Source organism: Amblyomma americanum, chromosome 5 (assembly GCF_052857255.1).
Source record: "Amblyomma americanum isolate KBUSLIRL-KWMA chromosome 5, ASM5285725v1, whole genome shotgun sequence".
In the NCBI taxonomy this organism is placed as follows: Eukaryota; Metazoa; Arthropoda; class Arachnida; order Ixodida; family Ixodidae; genus Amblyomma; species Amblyomma americanum.
The window spans coordinates 71129733-71151815 of record NC_135501.1 but is presented as its reverse complement, the minus strand read 5'-3'; the positions used below and the strand labels follow the sequence as shown (position 1 = coordinate 71151815).

Genomic DNA, 22083 nt, shown 5'->3' with positions numbered 1-22083 from the left:
CTAGCATCAAACTTCAGTGCAAAAAATTTACTCTCGACCTTTTCAAACAACTTCATACATATAGCGCAAACAAAAGGAAAAGCCGGCATACTGAAAGCAAGGCGCAACAAAAATACAGCTAACAAGGTTCATAATAGCAACGCATTTGCCAGAAATTGATATAAAAACGAAATATCACAGAAGAAACAAAATACACCTTCTGTTTCGTGCTTCCATTTAGTGTTTCAATTTCTCAAACAACATTATCCTCGCGCTGACGGATTCAATACTAGATGCCATTTTTCAATTATCAGATCCGTTGTAACTGTCTTGACTCCCAATGATTAGGCAGACGCTGAGTGTACCGCATATTACCTCGGCAACTCTAGGAAAGATAAATGGTCTAACTATATATGAGCTGTATCACCATGAAAGAGGCAAGGAAAAACTGTTGCAAAATAAGCAGCGCGAAAAATGGCACTAGAGACGTTGCGTCTTCTTTACTGTGTTTTACAAACAACTTCATTAGTTTTATTTATTTATTTATTTATTTATTTATTTATTTATTTATTTATTTATTTATTTATTTATTTATTTATTTATTTATTTATTTATTGTTTTCTATTTATTGTGTTTTTACAAACAAATCGTAACCTTTCGGACAGAAGTCGCTTGTGCCATCTATAAATCGCTGATGGTCCGCCTTCCGCAGCAGTCGTCTATACGGAACAGCAGCACTGATAAAACGCAGTGAGAGGAGGTAAACTCCCCAACAGTTTCTAGACTGACTCGCACGACCGGATGGTCACTTTTTTATAATTTCACTGAAGATTAGACTCCGGCCAGTGACAAGGGACCTTCCCCTCTCTACTTCCGCTTCTCATGCTAAGAATTCGTAGGAAAACATTGAACCACTTGTGAACTGACAGCACGAAGCGACCAAGGAAGTTGTGAGCCTCAGCGTGCTTAGCGAAAGTTTCGACAAACTAGGAATTCATGCTTTCTTCTGACGCTCATAGATACCTTTCAAAACTCCGGCCATAATTCCTACTGGATGCACCAAAAAACCGTTTTAAACAGGGTGCTGGATCTGGCTACGTAGTTCTTGCGCGGAAGCAGTGGCCTGTATTCACGCAGAAATGAGGAGGAGGAGGAGGAGGAGGAGGAGGAGGAGGAGGAGGAGGAGGAGGAGGAGGAGGAGGAGGAGGAGGAACCAAAAGGACACAACGTCCTGTAAAGTTGGCTCATATGCGTCTAATAGTCCACTGGCGTCGGCATCACAGAGAGCCTGGGATCCGAGCGGAAACGTTCGAGAGTTAAGATGAAATCATAGGTTGTGAACGTTCCCTATGATTGCAGGAGGCCTCTTTGAACTAGCGCCTCAGTATCACGACATTGAGAGGAAAAAGGTATTGAAGGCATCTGAAGACAGAGCCCAAAAAGTGTATTTTATTGGTTTGAGTTTTCTGTTGCGTGTTCCCTCCTAACTGATACGTAGAGGGGTGTCTCGATATGTCTAGACATAACGGTGTGGGTTAAATTTTTCCAAATTGAACACGTCAGTTTATAACTGTATTCCTTTCCAACTTTCCCCATATGCGCACTGAATGACAGCCTGCTCATGTGTGGCGCTAGTTTCCGGGGAATAATTTTATAATATTTTGGTCCTTATTCACGCGGCATTAAGATTTTACTCAGTTATAGCCACCCTGGCCATAAGCTCTGAAGTGCACCTTCACAAACCAGACATGCAGATAAGATTTTTTTTTGCATAAAGGTAAAATGAGCCCTCCTATGCTTAATACTATATTGTATGGAATAAGTGACCTCTTTCCCTCAATACGGTATCTATTTCGCAAGTATTTTATTATTGTAGTCTCTTTTACTATCATTTTAGTTATAGCAAGCAGCGCCGAACTGATTGCCATGCTAGAAGTAATAGCGACAAAACAAACCACTCACCAAGTGAAAAAGGTATCAGTTCTGGAGGTTTTTGATCTATGATTGACCCGTCTTCATTCAGAAATCGGCTTGGTTTGAACAAATGCGGTTCTTCCCAGGATGCTGGATCATTGTGTACAGCCCAGATATTAAATAGAACCACAGTATGTTTTGGTATGAACACTCCATCCACCACGATGTCATCGACTGCTCTATAAATATAAACAGAGCATGGTATCACACAGTTATGAGATAACTAGGAGATAATGGATTGCTTGCTGCCATATTCGAATACATCCCTGATCGCAAATGGCACGTAAATGCCTGTGTCAAGACCTAAAAAAGCAAGTTTTGTAAAATTTAGTTTTGAATTGTTTCAGTATGTGTTCAAGACAGCCATAATATTAACAATTTTTTTTAGTCTGAAGGTACAAGCAGTGTTTGCAAACGTGTTTTGAATCTACAGCTGTAAGCAATAGTTTTTTGGGGGGGAGAGGAGCGCCTAACGCTTAAGTGGTTACATGTAATAATCTCCATTCTTGTGCATCATTAAACCACCACGGGTAACGGTTTAAATACTCTTTGATGGTAGTTGTCTCCTTTCACGGTTGTGGCGTAACATAATTTTAGTGAGCAGTTTTAAAGATCTATCGCTTTTTTTGTTGTTCTCATTTCTGGGCTATTGAAGTGTGCCTTTATCACCATGTAATGGTGGTATAAAAACTTTAAGACGTAGCATAAGCGGTGAGCCTAAAGCCTAGACGGTAGTCTGGAGTGCATGGACTAAGGCGGTGTCATCGGCTAGTCGAATGCTTCTTGGCTGTATCTCAAGGTTTGAGCTGAGCAGTAGTCTCCCAAAAGTAATCTGTTCTGTCCGCAAGCAAAAAGGATGACGAATAATATGTCAGGATGACGGAAAAAACATGCTGTTATGAATACCAGCCCACCCCCAGCACGAAGGAAATGAGCAAGCCTACGAGCTAGCCAGCGGTCTTAGCTTCCGGATAGGCTTTGACCATCAGTATCCTCTGAGCAGGGACAGGCTAGTAAGCTACAAATAAATTACTCAGCACTATGGGCTAAGCAGAGTAGAATACCCTCGACCCTAACTAATAACAGAGAAAGCGTTGCATGCGCTTAAAAACAGAACATTTCCTAATCTGGCTACCCTTAGACACTGGTACCCGGAACAACTCTGGAATATTTGATTATACAAACGACCTGTCACACCTTGAACCGAAACTGCGGAAATCTGACAACTGCTTACGCACGCTCCCTGCGCCCCCTTTTCAAGCATACATAAGCTCGTACACCCGCTTCTCGTTTTTTTACTGTGAACAAGGTTCCCATATGGGAGATGAAACGTAGTTTGTGTGTTTTTTTTTGCTGTGGCCCGCGTCTTTAATGTCACGTTTTAACAACTCTGATAGATGCAAACTGTCTGGATAGGACAGATCTCAAACATCTTGCATGAATTTGTTCGGAAAAATAGGATGTGTATGAAGAAATAGAGCAGGTGTTAACTAGGCACGCTGGTTTCGAAAAATTCTATAGATATAGAAATGAAACGTTTAAAAAAAATTAAGCAACGCTGAAATTCGTTCGTGGAGAGCCGAATCGGCCAAAATGAGTTTATTCGCCCTGAAGCGCTCCAGTGCGTATTAGATCGTGGAGCCAATGATGAGAGTAACAAAGTAAAACAACTTAGAATAAATCACAGTATGCGCTTGTTATTAGTTTCTAGATTTCTTTTTTGCGTGTTCTTTATTCGCGCCCGAAATAATTTTGTTGAGACGTCAGGTCACACTGTAATAGGGAGCGGCAGAATGGGGCGACGATAACAAATTTAGTGCCTTCAGTATGTTTACGGCAACCGATGCGAAATTTCTTGTTGTAACGCCACAACAGAAATTATATTATATTTTTCAGCCAAAACAACAACGCTTCAGAAATTTAAAAAACTTTTTTGCATGTCCACGATTTAGAGTTCGTCTATGGCAATTCAGAGTCTTGTATTTGTTCATTGGAAAACTACTGATTCTAATACGCGATGTGTGCTTTTTCACTGCTACAGATGAAGAAAACTTTATAAAGAATTGAATAGACAGGGCTAAAGACTATCCTTTTTCTATATCCCAGGCCATGTTCTGTTACACTTTTCTGATTAACCAATGGAGGCACCCTCTTCTAAATTTTGTTAAGGGAGTCTGGTCCGTTCCGTTCAACTAAAACCGTTAGAAAGAAATCACACTATCATTTTTGAAAGTTTGACCCTTCAAAACTATATTTAAGACACATTTGCTGCTGGTCATTTTTCTAATATCACGACTGCTCATTACATGTATGTATAAGTTATCTTTCGTACAGTACCACACGATTATATAAAAAAGACACAGAAATAGAAAATGCCGAAAAGTATTAGCCACCTATGTTTTTAAATAGAACTCTCGTTGCACAAAATTTGTATAAGCTCACAGCGAAATTTTTCGTTGTGCTATTATTTTCTGACCCTTTGTTTTCAAAGCTATTGTCTGCGTAATCATCTTGCTACCATCTTTGTGCTTCACTATCTGTTGTTTATTTGACTTTGCTTATCTTCTGACTTCCTGTGCTCCTCGGTCAATAAAGTAGTCTCGACGCTGGTCAACTTCTCTCAGGCGGCGGAGATTCCGGCTACCTCAGGCTAACCAAAAAGCCGTAGCACGAAACATGCTTCTATCTTTTCGAACAAAAACCTAATAATAGCAACTAAACTTGACACTCTTTGCGCGCGCTAAAAGTGCGAAATTGTTTTAGAACTTAGTCACAGAAAATTCTTCTGGCGGTTCAAAAGAATGTCATTAAGACTACAAGCTCGAAATTTGAGGTCAGATAGTTTTTTGCAACTGAACTAAACACTTATGATTTTCGGTCACAAAAGTTTCTTTCAAAAAAAAAAAAAAACTGGTGAAACTTGCCATATGCAAAAAAGGCACTTTGCTTGCACTTATCAAATCTTATAGGAGAAATATACCACACAAGAAGAAGTTAATATCGGAAAATATCCAGAAGAGAACCTACACTCACAGCATTCATGACCGTTAACATGGAACAGCGTTTCGCTGATTACAGATAGCGCCGCCATGATTGCGCTGTGAGTGGCGTAATAACATGGCACTCGGGCGGTTACAGCTGTTAAGCATACGGCCAGACTCCCAGACACCTAGTCTTGTGTTGATTAGTCCTGCAGTGTAGTCTGCTGCCTTCGCACTCAAAAAACCCGCGGCGACAACACACAAAATAAGACGGAAAACAGGAGCGCGGCGTGTAACGCATGCTTGGGAAGGATCATTCTCTAACAGTCAAGCTTCGCGTTTAATTTTCGATACACTTCTTGAGAAAGGCTGAAAAACTCCTCATGCCTTCATTGCTTCGTAACAGGAATTATGCCGTATACGCTAGCGAAAATGTAGAAAATTTTGGCTCTATATTTGGAACCATCGATTTGACTAAAATAACATGAATGATTAAAAACATTTTACCTAACGCTAGACAAACATTTCGGAGCTCATCGCATGGAATACCTTGCATTGTAAACGAAAACACATTCCCTACGCTCCTTGCTTTCGGTGACTATTGGCTTCCATCATGAATGTCATAACGAAGCCTCTTTTCTGTTCTTTTTTCTGCACGGCAGTCCTCAAAGAGATATACGTGTATATGCTAAATTGTTTCCTTTGTATCATCCCAAGCTGCTTCCTCCACGACAGATGAGCTTCAGTGTCTTTCAGTTAAGCTTTTCACTCTATGAGAAAAGAAATAAGTTACAGCACCATGCAGCGTCGTGACGTCCATCTCTCTTTCTTGGTTTTGAAAAGCAATCATTTTTCCTGCGAGCGCAATGCCCTTACCGTTCTCACAGGAAGGGGCTGCAAAAATGCCAATTACAGTTGCCAGCGCAAAGCAAATCTAGCGTTTATAAAAAAAGTTTGAATAGTTACGTGTAGAATTGTCGACGTTGTGCCGCAAATGGTTGCTCTCACGCGACCGGAATATCGTGTTGACTCCACTCCTCCATATAGGAGTGCGTCCAGCATTTCAGGTCTGTAGCTCTAAAGGTTCATTAAATCCGCGGCTTGAAAAAGCCATCAAATTATCTCTCTCGACATTCATACGAAAGTGCAAAAGCAGCCTTCCCTTTTCCGCAGCTTTGTTAACAATTGTCGCAGTGACTTGCCGACAGTACGCTAGAAGACGGCGCGGAAACGCCGTCTGGGCGTGCATCCACTGGTACAAGAGCCAAAGTCATGAAAATCACTCGCGAGACACCAGGTAGTGCTGCCTGTACGACGTTACGGGCGCTTTCGTGTTAACGCTCATAAATATCGCTACTGTTCATCAAAACACTACAGCTCAACAAGAAGTGGATGATGGCTGAGGCTCGTCGAGCCACCGGAGCAGCGAGCGTGACAGAGTGCACTGCTCACCTCGAAGAAAACGTTCGGCTGAATTCGGAGGACCTTCAGGAAGGCAAGAGATCTGGTTGAGGCCCATTTAATGAGCTCGGCTGGAACGCTTTATGAGCTAACTAAATTTTGCTAACCGTATCCTGTAGTGCATTTCATACTGACACCTGCTCATGACCACATGATAAACTGCAATCTTTGCGATAATTTTGTTATGCTGCATGGTGCTTAACTCTTGATAGAGCGTTGAATAACGGGTCGCAATTTTTTGAAATTGCAGGAAACAGAACGCTCATCTTGCACCCCATGTTTATCTTCTTTCTGGTAGTCTGTGAGGAAATTCTAGATGAAGCAAAAAAAAAATATCCTACTCGAAAGCACTTTCTACTTATTCAATCTGGATGCGAAATTTAGGACCACGATTATCGTTAATCTATTCCCAAGGCAGCCGATTTGCTATGTTACCTTTCGTTTTTTATCTTGGCAGCCAACATTTCTTCATTCAAAATGGAGCAGTCAAGCCCGCCCACTTTGGCTCTTCTGCAGTCATGGACCCTTGCAGCGTTATGTGATGTTTTTCTTCTCGCAGCGCTCTCTCTGATGTCATTAGTAAAGCCAGGAGCAAAAGACACTCACACCCTTGGCAGTCCGAGAGGAGCTGCCGTCTGCCATCGATTCATCTCCCACACGCAGGCGAGTGTGAAGGGCATGTCCTTCCGGTCTTGCCACGTCGGCAGCCTCCGCGAACCGATAACCTCGTCGATCTCTTTTTGCACATGGGCCTGAATTGTGTCTCGATGGGCGGCGAAATTCAACAAGTGAAACAGGAGTGTTATCGTCGTGTTGAATGTTCCTGCCAGGATGAAGGCCGTTATGTTTCCCACCAGAAATCGGTCTGCATGAAGAGAAAAACACAACTGTCGAGAAATCACGTGATAAAGAATTCACTGACTCTCTTCGATGTCCAAGAGTAAGTCTATATGGCGCTCAGTCTGCATCTCTGTTTTCTGATCTACGTTTTAAAGTGCATCAATATTTTCGCGAAGTTATTGACAATCAGTAAAGAGAAATCTTATGTTCGTTCATTATTTTGGAGCGAGATCTCCACTTCTCGCATGCGAAGCTGAAGGTAAAATGACGCTTGGATTTTACCTCTAACTGGAAGCTCGCCACATGTTTGGCTCTGACGTCATACCAGGTGCCTTGATGCAGCTGTCACCGCTCGTTCCGACCGCTCCCTCTCACCAGTTGGGTCACGTGACCAACCACATGATTCGCTCTAGCTGAATAATGGGCACCGATCGCCGCCTAAGCTGCACCGCTGCTGCGCCAAAGCCAAACCGTGTTTAACCATGCTTTATCGAACGTCCACTCTGCATAACTTGGCTCAGCCGATTTGAGCCACGGCCAATTTTTCTAGCTGCGTATTCTAACCCGTGTTATTTTTCCTCCCTATAAAAAATAGCAAGAATTAAATAGCTCTACTACACCTCTTCCTAGACTTATTCGTTTTGCGCAGCTATGTTTGGCGGTTTGCTCCATATATGTAGATTGTTGAAGATAGTAGTAAACAAGGTTTGAAAAATGCTAAATTATTTTGTTTTACAAAATTTTTCAAATTACGGTCCATTGTAATTTACCTTTTTTATTCTAACTTGTTAAATGTAAGCTTCAGGGGGACTTTCGAAACGTGCAAATAAACATATATAATCAGAAAGTGTAATTCGTAAATGATAGCGAGAACTTTTTCGCACTTTGTCACGATAATTCTGGAACAACTGTCGCAGCGTAAATTGCACTGAATGGCTTTGGCTGCCTCTGCGAAAACTTCAAGGGGCCTGAGGTGTCAACATACCATGTAGCACAAGGCTGATCACTTTTAATAAAGGCGCACAGAACGCTATGATATGCTGTGTTCAAAGCTCCTACAATGATGCTGAACAACCGGGTTTACAGAAGTGACATCTTGCCCTGTCTTGAGATAACAGTGCAAGAAGTGTGTGCAATAGATTGTGCACCGCATGAAGTGGCAGTGCAAAAACGCGAGGATACCCACAAGAATTAAAACACGAGCTTAACATAGTTGAATGCGTGCTCCCCTACTGTTTCGCAGCTAAAATAATAATTATTGAAGCGCAAATGCCTGTGCACAATATTGATACGTGCCACTGTAGAAAAAGCAGAAACACCTGCATTTGTAGACAAAGAAGATGGTTCTCTCTCGCTCGGGCGCTCGGACCACTTAGGAACCGCAGCCAGAGGCCATCATCATCATCATCAACCGCCGCAGTTTTACGTGCCTACTCCGGAGGTTCTTCTTGGAATTTCTCGTAACAATATAATAGGTCTGAGTTGTCCCCCATAATCAATGATTTTCACCTCCTTAAATAGCAATGTCATAGACAAAATTGTTTCACACATGGCTAAATTGAAAACAACGCTTTTTATTGGGCTTGTACTTAAAGTCAAAAGAGGAGCACATAAAGGAACAACACTTAATCAATGTTTATTGTTTGGTAGCACGCGTTGTTTTCTGCTCCAGAGGAATTTAGGCGTTAGACAGGAATTGGAGGTAAATAAAAATGACAAAGAAGATAAATGGAACAACAACACTTCATTTCGATTAAAACTAACCTGATTCAAAATAGCGTACTTAGCGACCACGTTCCAAATAAAACTCAATTTTTGCACATAAGGAGAGCCGACGTCGCTCATGTGGTTGCGGCAAGGCTGCTAAGAATATATGTGAAATTGCTGCTGATGATTTATTTTTTCTTGCTAAAGTTGATAGCCTTCAATTTGTGTGTATTATCTCACTCGACTACCCGAGAGATCTTGCTAGTTCGCTCTGTGAACATCATAGCGAGCGCACGAGCAGCCAGCGCTCAAACGAGGAAATTAAGGGATGTCTGAAGGGCGGACTGGTGGCTGCTAGCACATTCCCAGACGATCCGACAATGTCGGGGGCCTTTGCAAAGCTGTAAGTTACATTGGTGTCAGCGCGGTGAGGGGTATGTTGTGTTTGAGGCGAGGGGATTGTGTCAGGCTCTATCAGCCGATATAGCCGAGCTTCCTCTCGAGATTGAACAGCAAGAGGGCGAGGAGGGGGGGGGGGGGGGGTGGAGTACATTACTGGACCAATGGGACCAGCGTGAATACTGGCTGTAGTAGGAATATGCGCTCAGATCATGCCCCAACATCGAGGCTGCAGTCCTAACTGTTCCTCAGGCAGCCTCAACTAATCGCTCCCATTTCAGCGCGTGCCATTGTGCTTCAAAACATACGACCGTCAACCCGCAACGACTGACACCTCGGGCGTGCCGGCAGCATACAACCAGGTAAGCACATATGTCCATGAGATGGAAAATTTTAAAGCCTTGAAAGACTAGATATCGATTTTTTCAACCTTCATTGCTTAAAAGTTGTTTACTAATCGAACTCAATAAAGTACCACAGCAGCATTAAGACCTCGCGTCCACAATATAGCCGGCTGATTTTTGAAAAGGGTACTCGACAAGGAAACATCAGACCCTTGTCTACCTTCCTTGCAATGAGCGTAGTATTGAGAGGGTCTATATCAAGCTCTCTTACAATGATGCCAAATGCGAATTATATGCGCTCGCACTTGGGTTTTCGCTTCAGTTTTCGTTTCGGTTCGACGTTCACTTCAAGGTGGCAATGCGATAGCGGTATGTTCTGGATCGCATGAGCACGGATGGAAGTTAGTGAAGACAACGACATACCAAGCACAGCGCGACGGAGTGGCAGTTAAACACATGCAATGTTCGGCTGAGGCGATGACGTAGTGCACTATTGCAGTGACCAGCGAAGCTGATATCTTCGCACCGCCGCGGGTTCGAAGCCTACTTGCAGCCATAGAGTTTTTTGGTATAAATTGCGTTCCATAGTTGGCTGTGAAGTCTGCTGACCGGTTGCCCACAATCCGGTGCACAGGCTCATGCCAAGAGCTCCGGACAAACATCGGCGAAATCTGAAAATGGGGCTCTCAGCGCCTGTGGACTAAAAAAAATTCTCAAGTAATAAAACGATCAACGGCTCTGTAGGTCTTGCAAGATAAAGATGTAAAAAGGCACATTTAACAGGCTAGAAAGTGTCTGCGCAAACTGCTCTGAGACCGTTCTCATGCAAAGGAAAGGATTTTTTAAGCATATTTATTGTATTTTTGAGAAGCAGGCAATAAGAATTATTAAAGAAGGAGTTAAAAAGCGAACCGCGGTAGAAAAACGGCCGGATGGTGTTATTGCCAATACATAAACAAGGCGAACAAGGGCCGTGGTGGAGCTTCGGCCAGCTGGACGGAGGATTCAGGGAATCAAGAGAATTGTCGCAACTTGTTTGGTGCCTTTCACCGCATGTATAAACCAAACATTCTGATAGTTGTGTTTGGAAAATTGGGGGTAAATGTTGGCGATTAGCTCCTTAGAATATTAAAAATTGGGAATGGCACTGAACTTCATTGTGACACATTGGTGAAAAGTGACCAGGGTGCCTGGTTTCCTCCTGATTTTTGAACTGGAGACCTCAGGGCACCCATAAAGGAAAACAAACGGCCTTGAAAATTGAAGGCGACTGTTTTTCTCGCCATAAAAGTTCTTTATCCCTTGGTGGATGCCGAAAATGCTCCGCTACACGAGTATGGAGCAAATCATGCGGTCTTGTTTGTTTTGGCGAAAACGGTGCTCCGGTGCTTGAATTATAATTCCTCGCTGAGGATCTAGACAATAATACAGAATGGCGTGAATACACTTATGAAAAACTCGATAGTGTCTTTGTAATTTGTGGGAAGGGCACAAACCCTAGGACAGTTATTGAAGAATTATACCCAGTTGATATACGACCAAAACAAAGTGGTTCCTTCACTTTCAGAACTGATTTCTTCTCCCTTAAGAAAATGTGCAAAGTATTAGGTCTTAATGGGCGCCTTTTCTGTAGTATAATCTGCATTTGGCACGCGGGGTACATAGATATATACCGTGATATAAATAAGCATACGTTCATTTGGCGGATTCGCAGTGATTCTCCTGAATAGCTGGGGCATCATTGGCACAGCATCCCTTGGACAAACTTTACATAGCCTCAAAACATTCGAACAAAACCTGCGATATGTTCACATTTAACCCAGAGACACGTTGCGGACCACGCTTGCAGGTTGGTTTCTAGTGGCTAGTACTTCGGCCATCTTGCTCACTCTGACGCACCGCCTTTGCCAAACATCTCCAGTCCACTTTAAGCTTTCACAAATACCGGAGATTACGCTATATGAGAGAGCCGTGTGAAGGCGAAAAATGCGAAGAGGTTCCCGTCCACATAGTCATTGCACACAGTTGCACGTACAAAAATCAGCGCTTAGGAAATGCTATGACGCTGGTTTTCAACGCATATTATCGCTAGAAAAAACTTACACTGAAACACTGCCCTTGGATCGTGGTTGGCTTCGTCAATCTTCTTCATGTAAGCTTGGATGAAGTTTTCCTCTGATTCCCTGCTTCTTTCGGTTAGAAACTTTTGATTTTGCTTCCTTTAAGAGAAATATATAGTTGGAAACACTTCATACACATATCCTGTTTTTCGTTCATAAAGCAAGCTTTTTAGTATGAAGAGCTTAGCATTATAACCATTGTCAAATATTTAGCCTTAAATACGCTTAGTGGGGGGGGGGGGGTGGGAGGGGGGCATTGTGTTCACAACTTTGCACGTTTTTTAGCCTTATAAATGAACCTTTCATATCAAGTTTCCTTGCATAACGCTCCACTTTTCAAGTTAGGCCTCGTATAAATGTAACCGAGTGCAACTGATAAATATGATTTGTCAAATAGATAACTTAAAATTTCATCTCACATTTCAAGGTGGGGAAATACACACGCTATTTAAGTACAAAACTTTAAATCACATGCACTGAATGGAAAAAAAAAACAGGCAGAAAACGCATTACAAATAAAAGTAAATGTCACAAGAATAAAAAATGCAAAGCTTCGCAGTACTGCAAAACAAATCTCGTAAATACAAACGACGCCAGGCCCGCACTCTAGGCTGGGAAGGCGCATAAGATAGCAGTTCTGATTTCGACTCATTTTCTGTTTGACTTTTGCAGCTATCTCTCGTTTTGGCGTCATCTTTTGTTTAACACCTTCACTTCAACTCTTTTTTTGTAACTATTTTTGTACATTTGTTGCAATATCATAGCTTAAAATTCGCTTAGATTTTCCGCTGCGGTAGATCAGTGATTGTGAAAAGGATTCTAAATTCGTTCTTTCTATCAGCATGAGCGAAGGTAGTCACGTATGCAATGCCGATACTGTGCTCCGTTGTACAGCTAGTTTTGCTTTCTTGAACTGTGCCTGACTTTATTGATTTGATATATGTAAGACATGTGGGTGGTGGAACTTTCTGATTTCTTTCTTCTAAGCGGACATTAACTTGTATTTTGGAGCAACAGCATCGACAAAGGCTCGAACAGCGTGCGGTAAGCAGCTAAATCTTGGCTGCTTACACTATTCGTTGGCAATTCGCAAACCTTGACATCATCACCTCTACTCTGAGCGAGGACTATGGCAGGCAGTAGTTCTCACATCAATTCCTCAGTCCCTAGCTTCCTCTAACAACCTTTCTCACAAAAAGAATCGAGTATGGGGTTTCGAGAACTGTCTTAAGAACACTGTTTGCTTAAAGTAGATCAAGTATATTTTTATCGTTTGTTCCAACACATCTACAAAAACCGGCTGTATAATACTATTCCAGGAAATTTCTAATCACAGTATAGCCTCCGAGCCCATAGGAAACTCGTCCCTAGGACTCGTACCAACTACGGGAAACAGAAAATGATCAAGCACCTACCGCCCTAAATAATTTTTCGGGTGATCATAATTTTAGGGTTTCTATCAAACATTTTGGTGCAATACCCAGGCGCTACTTAATGCAAAATGACATGTTAAATCCTTAAACTTCTGTGCACTGACGCTCTGACACAATCTTAGCTTACCAATTAAATACAGTCCATTTTTGTGTCTGAACAGCATTGTTACTGTTGAAAAGTCTTGTGTATTTCACCTATTTATTTTCTGCGCGCAAGCGAAGTCTGGTTTTAGGTCATTTTTGTTGCTCTGCTCTGATCACGTTTCATGCAATGTGCGAGCCTCTTTCTCTTTGTTTTGCTCTCTAATACGTTGAATGTTTGTTTGATTTCTTACATGTTCAATTTTTTTACCGCTGCACAGTACTGCAAACTGTGCAAGGAAGCTGGGGCATCGTCAAGCGCTACAGGCCTTTTGCCCCAGCCTCCCCTTTCTTCGTAAGGAAGAAATAAAGTCTTTGAATGTCTTGAAAGTCTTTCCGACTACTTCGGTGATGTTGCGGTGTGGTGCCGTCCCTTGCATGCTAGTTTATCATTACGGAAATTTTTGTGCACGGGCTCATACGGCCTCTTTCACGGGATACATGGCCCTTAGCGAGCGCTACAGAAATAACGCACGGCGGCGGACGTTCACCATGCGTCTTTTCTTTGTGGCGCAGGCTTTGCTGCTTTCGGGCAATGCATCAGCGTGGCTTCACAACACACCTACCACACCCTGGTCAGGCTTCAGCGGGACGCAAGCTGGGAATCATTCCCTTATCAGCGACGACACAGTGACAGTTCATAATCAAAGCTGGAACACGTCATCAGGATGGCAGACGTCATCAGGATCGACGCCTATAAAGACTGCAACGACAGCTAACATCGTCAGTGGGCGCGGAGAGGACGCACGGCGGCGAACGTTCACCATGCGTCTTTTCTTTGTGGCGCAGGGTTGCTGCTTTCGGGCAATGCATCAGCGTGGCTTCACATCACACCTACCATACCCTGGTCAGGCTTCAGCGGGACGCAAGCTGGGAATCATTCCCTTATCAGCGACGACACAGTGACAGTTCATAATCAAAGCTGGAACACGTCATCAGGATGGCAGACGTCATCAGGATCGACGCCTATAAAGACTGCAACGACAGCTAACATCGTCAGTGGGCGCGGAGAGGACGCACGGCGGCGGACGTTCACCATGCGTCTTTTCTTTGTGGCGCAGGTTAGTTATTGCTCTTCCTTTCGTAGCGACGATAGATTTCTTGTAGTCCTCCCGTGCCCACGCATGTGTTTGAATATTGCCTACAACTGTTTCTGCTCCTGTATGCTGGTGTTGTGCGGGGATATCGAGGTTAACCCTGGTCCCCCACTGGAGGAAACTTATCTCAGAATTATTGATGGACAACAGGCCATTAGGGCTGACATTGCAGACATCAAAGCATGCCTTAAACTCACTGAAGAAATCGTGTCTGGTATTGGTAGGCGTCTGATTAACCTTGAAGTAAGCATCAATGAGTTGAAATCAAATGGGGCGGGGACGGAGCAACTAAACGCTTTCACAGCTAATGTTAAGGATATCCTGAGGAACCAGCAAGAAATATTTCCCAAATTTGAAGACCGTGATCGGAAATCTAACCTTGTGGTTTTTGGGATTTCAGAGCTCGAAAATGAATCTGAACTTGAATTGCGTAATGCAATAGTCAACGATGTTATCAAGCATAGATTGGGAGTGACCTGTTCTTCTATTGCAAAAATTCAAAGACTAGGAAAGGGTTCGTTGGTAAGGCCGGTTATTTTAAGTTTTCACAACTATGCAGAGAAACAAGAAGTTTTGCGAAATGCCAGGAAGCTGAAAGGAACTGGAATAAGTTTGCAGAATGATTACACCGCTGACACGCAGCGCATACGCAAGCAGCTGTGGGAAAGTGCTAGAGCAGATAAGGCAGCCGGGAAAAAGGTGTCACTGAAACACGATAAGCTTCGAATTGATGGCAAAGTTTACACGTGGGATGAAAAGACAGGCTCTCGCCGTTTGGTTCCTGATTTGTGCAGTGCGCTTTCCCAAAGCTAGCAACGAAAGTCACACCAGCTCCATATGATTTCTCTGAATGCTAGAAGTATAGTTAATAAGGTGAACGAACTTGAACACATGTTATTGCAGTATGATCCGCACATCTGCGTGCTAACTGAAACCTGGTTGCACGATATGATTAGAGATGATGAGATTATACCACCAGGATATAAAATGCAAAGAAGAGATAGGGCTTCCCGTGGTGGGGGAGTAGCGATCATTCTAAAAAACAGTATCGATGTCTTTGAAATCGACCAGTTAGAAGACCATGAAAGTTTGTGTTTGAAGGTTTCTATTTGGGGGAACACGATTGTTCTTTGTGCAGTTTATCGTGCGCCGGACTCGGATGATTTGTTTTTGAGCAGGCTATACGATTATTTGCTGAAATTTCGTGGTAAGAATATAATTATTACAGGTGACTTTAATTTGCCGTCTGTTAACTGGAATGACTTGAACTATGGCCTCTCTTCGTCTAATGATTTCATTTTAGATATGATGTTCTCGCTCAATCTTGCACACATTGTGAATGACTGTACACGGGGATCAGCGATCTTGGACCTGTTGTTTGTGAGCGAGTCGTTCAGTAATGGCACTGTTCACGTAGAGCGTGGCATCTCCGACCACAAATTAATATGCTTTTGCGGGAAAATCACTGGTGATAAGACCGATAAAACCGTTAAAGTGATCAGCTTCAGAGATTTTAGCAGAGCTGATGATGTCGCGATTCTTGATTATTTGGAATGTCACCTTAGCTCTGTTACCAGTGATGTTGAGGGTTGTTGGAAACAATTCTGCAATGCAGTTAAGTTTTGTATTGACAAATTTGTTCCGCTCAAGAAAGTCGTTAAACGCAGTGAAAATCCTTGGATTAATAGAGAGATAATTCACGTTAAACGGAAACTTAAAAGACTTAGGAAACAGCAGAGGACAGGAACTCCACTGTTTGGGTCATTAAAAAGCAAGATGGCAGACAAAGTAAGAGAAGCCAGAAATAGCTTTTTCAAAAACAGGCTTGAAGAGTTCATGAGGTCGGACCCATCAAAGTTCTGGCGCCATTTGAATCCTTCCAGGCACGAAATTACGAAGATAAAAATTGACGAGGTGACTATAACAGACGCTAATGAGATTGCAACGCATTTTAACAATTACTTCCAGAGTGTTTTCACGAAGCTAGATGATTTTAAATCTCAGTGTGTTTGTAGTAATGATTATTCTTCTGTTTGTAGTAACGAACTGATAATTAGTCGCGAAGGAGTTTTAGCAATGTTACTTAAACTTAACACAAAAAAATCTTCCGGACCCGATGGTGTTCCGAATTCATTTCTTAAACGCTACGCGGAACAAATATCTCAATACTTAACTGATATGTTTAACTTGTCTTTGACAACAGGTGTTATACCGTCTGATTGGCGTAAGGCTCGAGTTGTCCCTATTCTTAAGAAAGGTGACTGCCAACTAGTTACCAATTATCGCCCTGTTTCTTTGACGAATAATTGCTGTAAGTTGTTAGAGCATGCTATTTTTTGTTATATTGTAAAATTTTTAGAGGACCGTAATATTTTAACAGCTTACCAACATGGTTTTAGGAGAGGTATGTCTACTGTTACCCAACTTTTATCTGTAGTGCATGAATTTTCAAGAGTGCTGGATGCTTCCGGACAAACAGACGTCTTATTTTTTGACTTTAGTAAAGCATTTGACAAGGTGCCTCACGGAAAATTATTGTTTAAACTTGAATCGATTGGACTTCCCTCTTTTATAATTCAGTGGGTGCATGCCTGTCTTACAGATAGGCAGCAATTTGTAGCAATCCAGGACTCTTGTTCTGACATGCTGCATGTGACTTCAGGGGTTCCTCAAGGCAGTGTCTTGGGACCCCTGTTATATTTAATCTATGTAAATGACCTAGTGGATATTGTTGAAAAGGATGTAGAGGTGAGGCTGTTTGACGATGATTGTATAGTTTTTAAAGAGGTAGTAGGTGATTCTGACCACTTGTCACTTCAAAAAACTGTATTAGCAATTGCGGACTGGTGTGAGCGCTGGGGCATGGATATTAACCCAAACAAAACCGTACTATTAAGAATCACAAGGAAAAAAGTGCCCAGATTTCACAGTTATATACATCACAATCATCCCATTTTAGAAGTAGAAAGCTATAAGTACCTCGGAGTAACCCTCACGAACAAACTTACTTGCTCCACTCATATCGCTGACATCTGCTCATCAGCAGTAAAGAAATTATGGTTTATTAAAAGAAAACTCAGAAACTCTCCCGTGAGCACCAGAATCACTGCCTACAAGGCTTGTGTTAGGTCCCGACTTGAATATGCGGCAGCAGTGTGGGACCCGCATAACAAGAAAGACATTGCTCAACTGGAGCGTGTTCAGCGAAAAGCAGTTCGTTTTATTTATGGGAAATATAGAAGGATAGACTCTCCAACTACATTAATTCGAAAGAGTAATTTACAGTGCTTGGCAATAAGAGGAAAAGTTACCCGTCTAGTACTGCTTCATAATTACATGTCTGGAAATCTGAAGGCAGATCTTCCTGATTGTGTGAAGCTGGCGAGCACTAGGAGAACACGTCATGTACATGAGCAGTCATTAGCACCAATTTTAGCGCGAACAAGTGGGTTTAAGAACAGTTTTTTTCCGAACACTGTCGCGGAGTGGAATGGCCTTCCTTCGGGTCTATGTAAGTCTAGGAATTTTGAGAAGGAGCTCAGGAACTTATTGTATGGTGACTTATGTTTGATGACTCTGGTTTTATGTCCTGTTTACTGACTCGCGGTTTTGTAGGTGGTGCTCTTTTAGAAATTTTTTTAGTTGTATGCCCCTCCTGCTTGGGTCAACTCTGGCTTGCAGTATACTGAAATAAATAAATAAATAGTTAGGCTCCGGTTGCGGAAACAACTTGCGAGAAAAGATGAATTCCACGCGCTATCACTAGAGACCTACAAGAGCCCTTAATGAAAATTTATCCTTACCCAGTGTTACAATACACTTCGAAATTTCGAAATCCCTAGCGACCCAGATGTCATTGGACTTTTATCAGGAGAACCAATACAAACATTTACGGCCTCCTTGTCATGCCCGTTCATATAAACAGGTGTGGGGGTTTTCTGATTGCAGTGAAAGCTTTTGAGCTTAAGATACTGCATGCATCGTGATCATCGGCTAGGAATTGATACCCAGAGAGTAAATGCCGTATAAGAACGATGCGTCGGGCTGTCTTAGCGTTGGTTCTTACACAAACGCACCAAGTACATTTACTGCTTTTTCTATAACGGAAGAGCATGGTTATCTCTGAAACAATACATGAGTTGCTCAGTATATCAACCGCTTCCGCAGCGCAAAGCTATTGACATTTATCAGAGCGAACAATTGGGCACGTCGGTTTTGTCTCATTTTGATGGAAGGCCTGTGCAAAAAAAAAAAATGGACGAGAACCTTGAAATAACAAATTACGAGCGCTTTTTATCAACAAAGGCGTTTATTCACAGGCTCGCTATAAATATGGACCATAAGAAGCAAGACAAAGCAAGAAAGGAGCAAAAACCAAATATTAGCCATTACAATCTAATACCCCTGTCACACGGGCACTTGTAAGGCCTTGGGAATTAAGGTCCTTTGCCCCAAAGGCGCGTGACGCGCATCTACACGGCAAAGCGTCGAGACCTTTGCGAAAAAGGTCCGTAGCCGCAAAGGCGGCCGTCAGCGGCCTTAAAGTTGCTTAAAGGAGCAACCCAGACGGCAGCGCGAGCTAGCGAGCTCAAAGAATAAAAAATTGACGCAATTTTTAGTTCTGAAACGTAAAGATATCTAATTTATCTTATTTAATGGTTAATTTTTGCGTTACAGTGCACTTAACCGTAGAGGAGGCTATGAATTAAGACATCTGCACTGCTAAGAAAGGACTTGACGCTTTTCAGCAGCCGCATCGACACACACGTGCTTGCGTTTCTCGCTTTTCTGTTTTTTCTTCGTTTGCTCTTCACGGCAATTACACACTTTGTTCTAACGTCTTGCGGTTCGTCCCTCATGATTACGGCAGCACGCTAACCAGGCACAACATAATTTCTTCGAAATACGCACTAGGACATAAGCAGCAAAGCACGTTTCTCGCACACAACGAGGAGCCGAACGGAAAAGTGCGCCTACCGTGGTCGGACCGGGAACGATTAAAAAAAAAATGAAACTTTAGTTTCAAAATATTCGTTTCTCACCGTCAGAACGCTCGTTTATTATCGTGATAGCTACTCTTTCAAACATACACGAAAGCACTCTTATCCTCTTAGCTGAAGTGCTACCGTCTGCTTCAATTTCATAATGTTATTAGCGCCGTTTCACACACGGCGGTGACTTTTGCCATTCACGGAGGCCGCGTTCTAGCTCCTTTGGATTTGCCGTGTAGCAGCGCCGTTGCTCCTTTTCGGTTTTCCTCCTTTAGTGCATTAAGACCACTTTACGCCAAAGGCCGTGAAGAAGTCCCGTGTGACAGGGGCATTAAAAGGAAATCTCTTTCCCCCTGAATGCTAGGGATGGATCGCTAACACAATGATCTCTCTTGGCAATGCATCCGGCGTCCATAATCTCTCTAGTCTGCAAATCCTGATGTGTACATTACTGATGTTCGGCCCAGGAAATCTTGACATATCAGGATCAGAAGACTCCGGAGGTTATGGAAGCCTGCTACATTGCCAAGTCTTATCATTGTGTTAGCGACCCATTCCTTGCACACCGACGGCGAAAGAGGTTTACTTTTTACATTCTAATGGCTAATCTTTTTTGTCTTCCTTTCTTTCTTTATCTTAGTTTTTTGGCTTCCTGTTTATACCGAGCGTGTTAATAAATGCCTTTCTTGATTGCGCTCGAAGCGTGCTCCTCTCGCTATGCCTACATTAAAATGATTGGCCTTTAGTCGCATTTGGACCTGGCGCTGCCTTTGTGTCATGGTTTTCACTGCCTCAATTAGCGTGATACACTTTTACAGGCGAACTAAGATGGTTTTGGTAGCGAGAGCTACACTACGCCAGCTCTTCGAGACTTTAGTGTGCCGACCGTGGCCATTGTAGCCACCCCTTGAGCTCCGGGGCCACTTCTTGAGCTCTGTGGCGGCGCCGTGGTTGGTCACGTGGCTGGTCACGTCGCTCAAGCCGTTACGTGACTACTATGTGTGCAAAACCATTTTGTCCTCACTTTCAAGCCGAACCTAAGCATAGTCAGGAAGCTGCAGCTCTCGCGTCACTCCAGGTTTAACCAGAGTTGAACCACAGCCATTTTTTTTTCATTTCAAACTGCAGTATTTATGGTACACTTTTAAGTTCAGTCCTTTCAGTTGTGGCCGCTCTTAAAAGTGCCTACGTGCAGGATTAGTTTCAATAATGCTGGATCGTTAATTATATCTCAGGTGAACTTTTATTTGTGTAAGGTATTTAGTGTCCAAAATAATTGACCATGGCAACACTAACAATGAAGCATCTTTACGAGGACGGTCGAGATCGTGGCTCGCAGTCGTTCCTGCTTTTCTGCGATAAAGTGACGCGGCGTAGAACTGCACTTCAGGCCTAGTAATATAAATTGTGCAACTCGCGCGCAATGAGATAACCTGAGCTTGACCTTCAGCTATCCTGCGCGTCCAGATGCAGAGCCTCACAATGAAGCAAACAAACTGAAACGTCATCACAATATTTTGGCGAGTTATAAGAAGTTAGAGTCGGAAAGAGCGATTAAATTCAATCTGCTGTATACGGTACCAAGTCTTCTGTTAAAATACACCGCACAATCGATTTAATTTAACTTCGATGACCACAGGCAAAACTACGGGGCGTCTTACACAAGCGTAACAAACTAAGGACATTTTGGGGTCTCTTTACTTAGCCTGTTTTACAATTAGATATATTTTGCTTACTCCTCAACCGTTAGTCTCAGGTATAAAGTGTCAATAAGTACGTTCTAGAAAGCTTTGAAAGAGATAGTCTGTAATATTTGCATCAAACTACGGCTTCAATACTTATTTTCATGAGGTTGCAGAAGAACGTGCGTCAAGTTCAAAGATACCTATTCGCACTAGCCCTCCCGTACGCGATCTCAAAGAACTAAGCCATTCATATCGAATGCGCTGTCTCCGACGGCCACAGACTTATGCGGTGGCATTCAGGGACGCACCAGAAACTGCTGATATATCATGAAAAGCGAGTTCGCGTAAAACAACTGAGCAACTACTATACATCTGTGTCAAGCAGTCATTGCATGGCAGTGCAATCAAGCACCAATGCTTTTCATGTACAATAAACGTTTTCCGTGTACAATATCGTGCCAGGTCGCCGTCAAGTGAAATGAATCAAGGTTCTGAACAAATTTTGTCTAATAGCAATTTCGTATGCGAAACAAAAGCAAGCATCCTGTTGTGTTCTTTGGTCTTCACAGTTTACTGCCTTTGAAACAAAAGCGTTTTCGTTTCGCACGACACATCTTCAGATTCCAGGGCAAAGTTACAGCGCAGAGACACGTTAATGCATATCATGGATTGCGCTTCTGACAAATAGTTTTTCTTTTTGGAGGGGGGGGGGGGGGGCGAGAGGGAGGGGAGGAAATGGCACCGTAACGGACTTCTCAGTGGGCACTGTAACCACGCCGTGGGTACTGCACTTCTGAGATAAAGCATTTAGCTCCCTGAGAGCGCGAAACGAAGCCTGTTCTAATGGGTTTAATTTTTTTTTTGAGAGCCTTCATATGATATCCGAAAAAATTCTATGGTAAGATATCCGTAAAAATCATATCATAATATC

The 22083-nt window shown here is 42.7% G+C and overlaps 1 protein-coding gene across 4 annotated transcripts in view; it reads right to left on the bottom strand.

The window, feature by feature from the left end:
• The window catches only part of LOC144132529 (cytochrome P450 2U1-like), a 44752-nt gene that overhangs the window by 1454 nt on the left and 21215 nt on the right, over positions 1–22083 (bottom strand). For 3 of the 4 annotated variants that reach the window (XM_077665009.1, XM_077665006.1, XM_077665008.1), the window contains 3 exons: positions 11789–11904; positions 7002–7260; positions 1942–2132 (listed from right to left, as the gene is read on the bottom strand). In XM_077665009.1, coding sequence (XP_077521135.1) covers positions 1942–2132; positions 7002–7260; positions 11789–11904 — 566 coding nt within the window. Of the gene's footprint in view, positions 1–1941; positions 2133–7001; positions 7261–11788; positions 11905–22083 lie in introns of those variants that run through there. The other variant, XM_077665010.1, reaches the window with a different exon arrangement.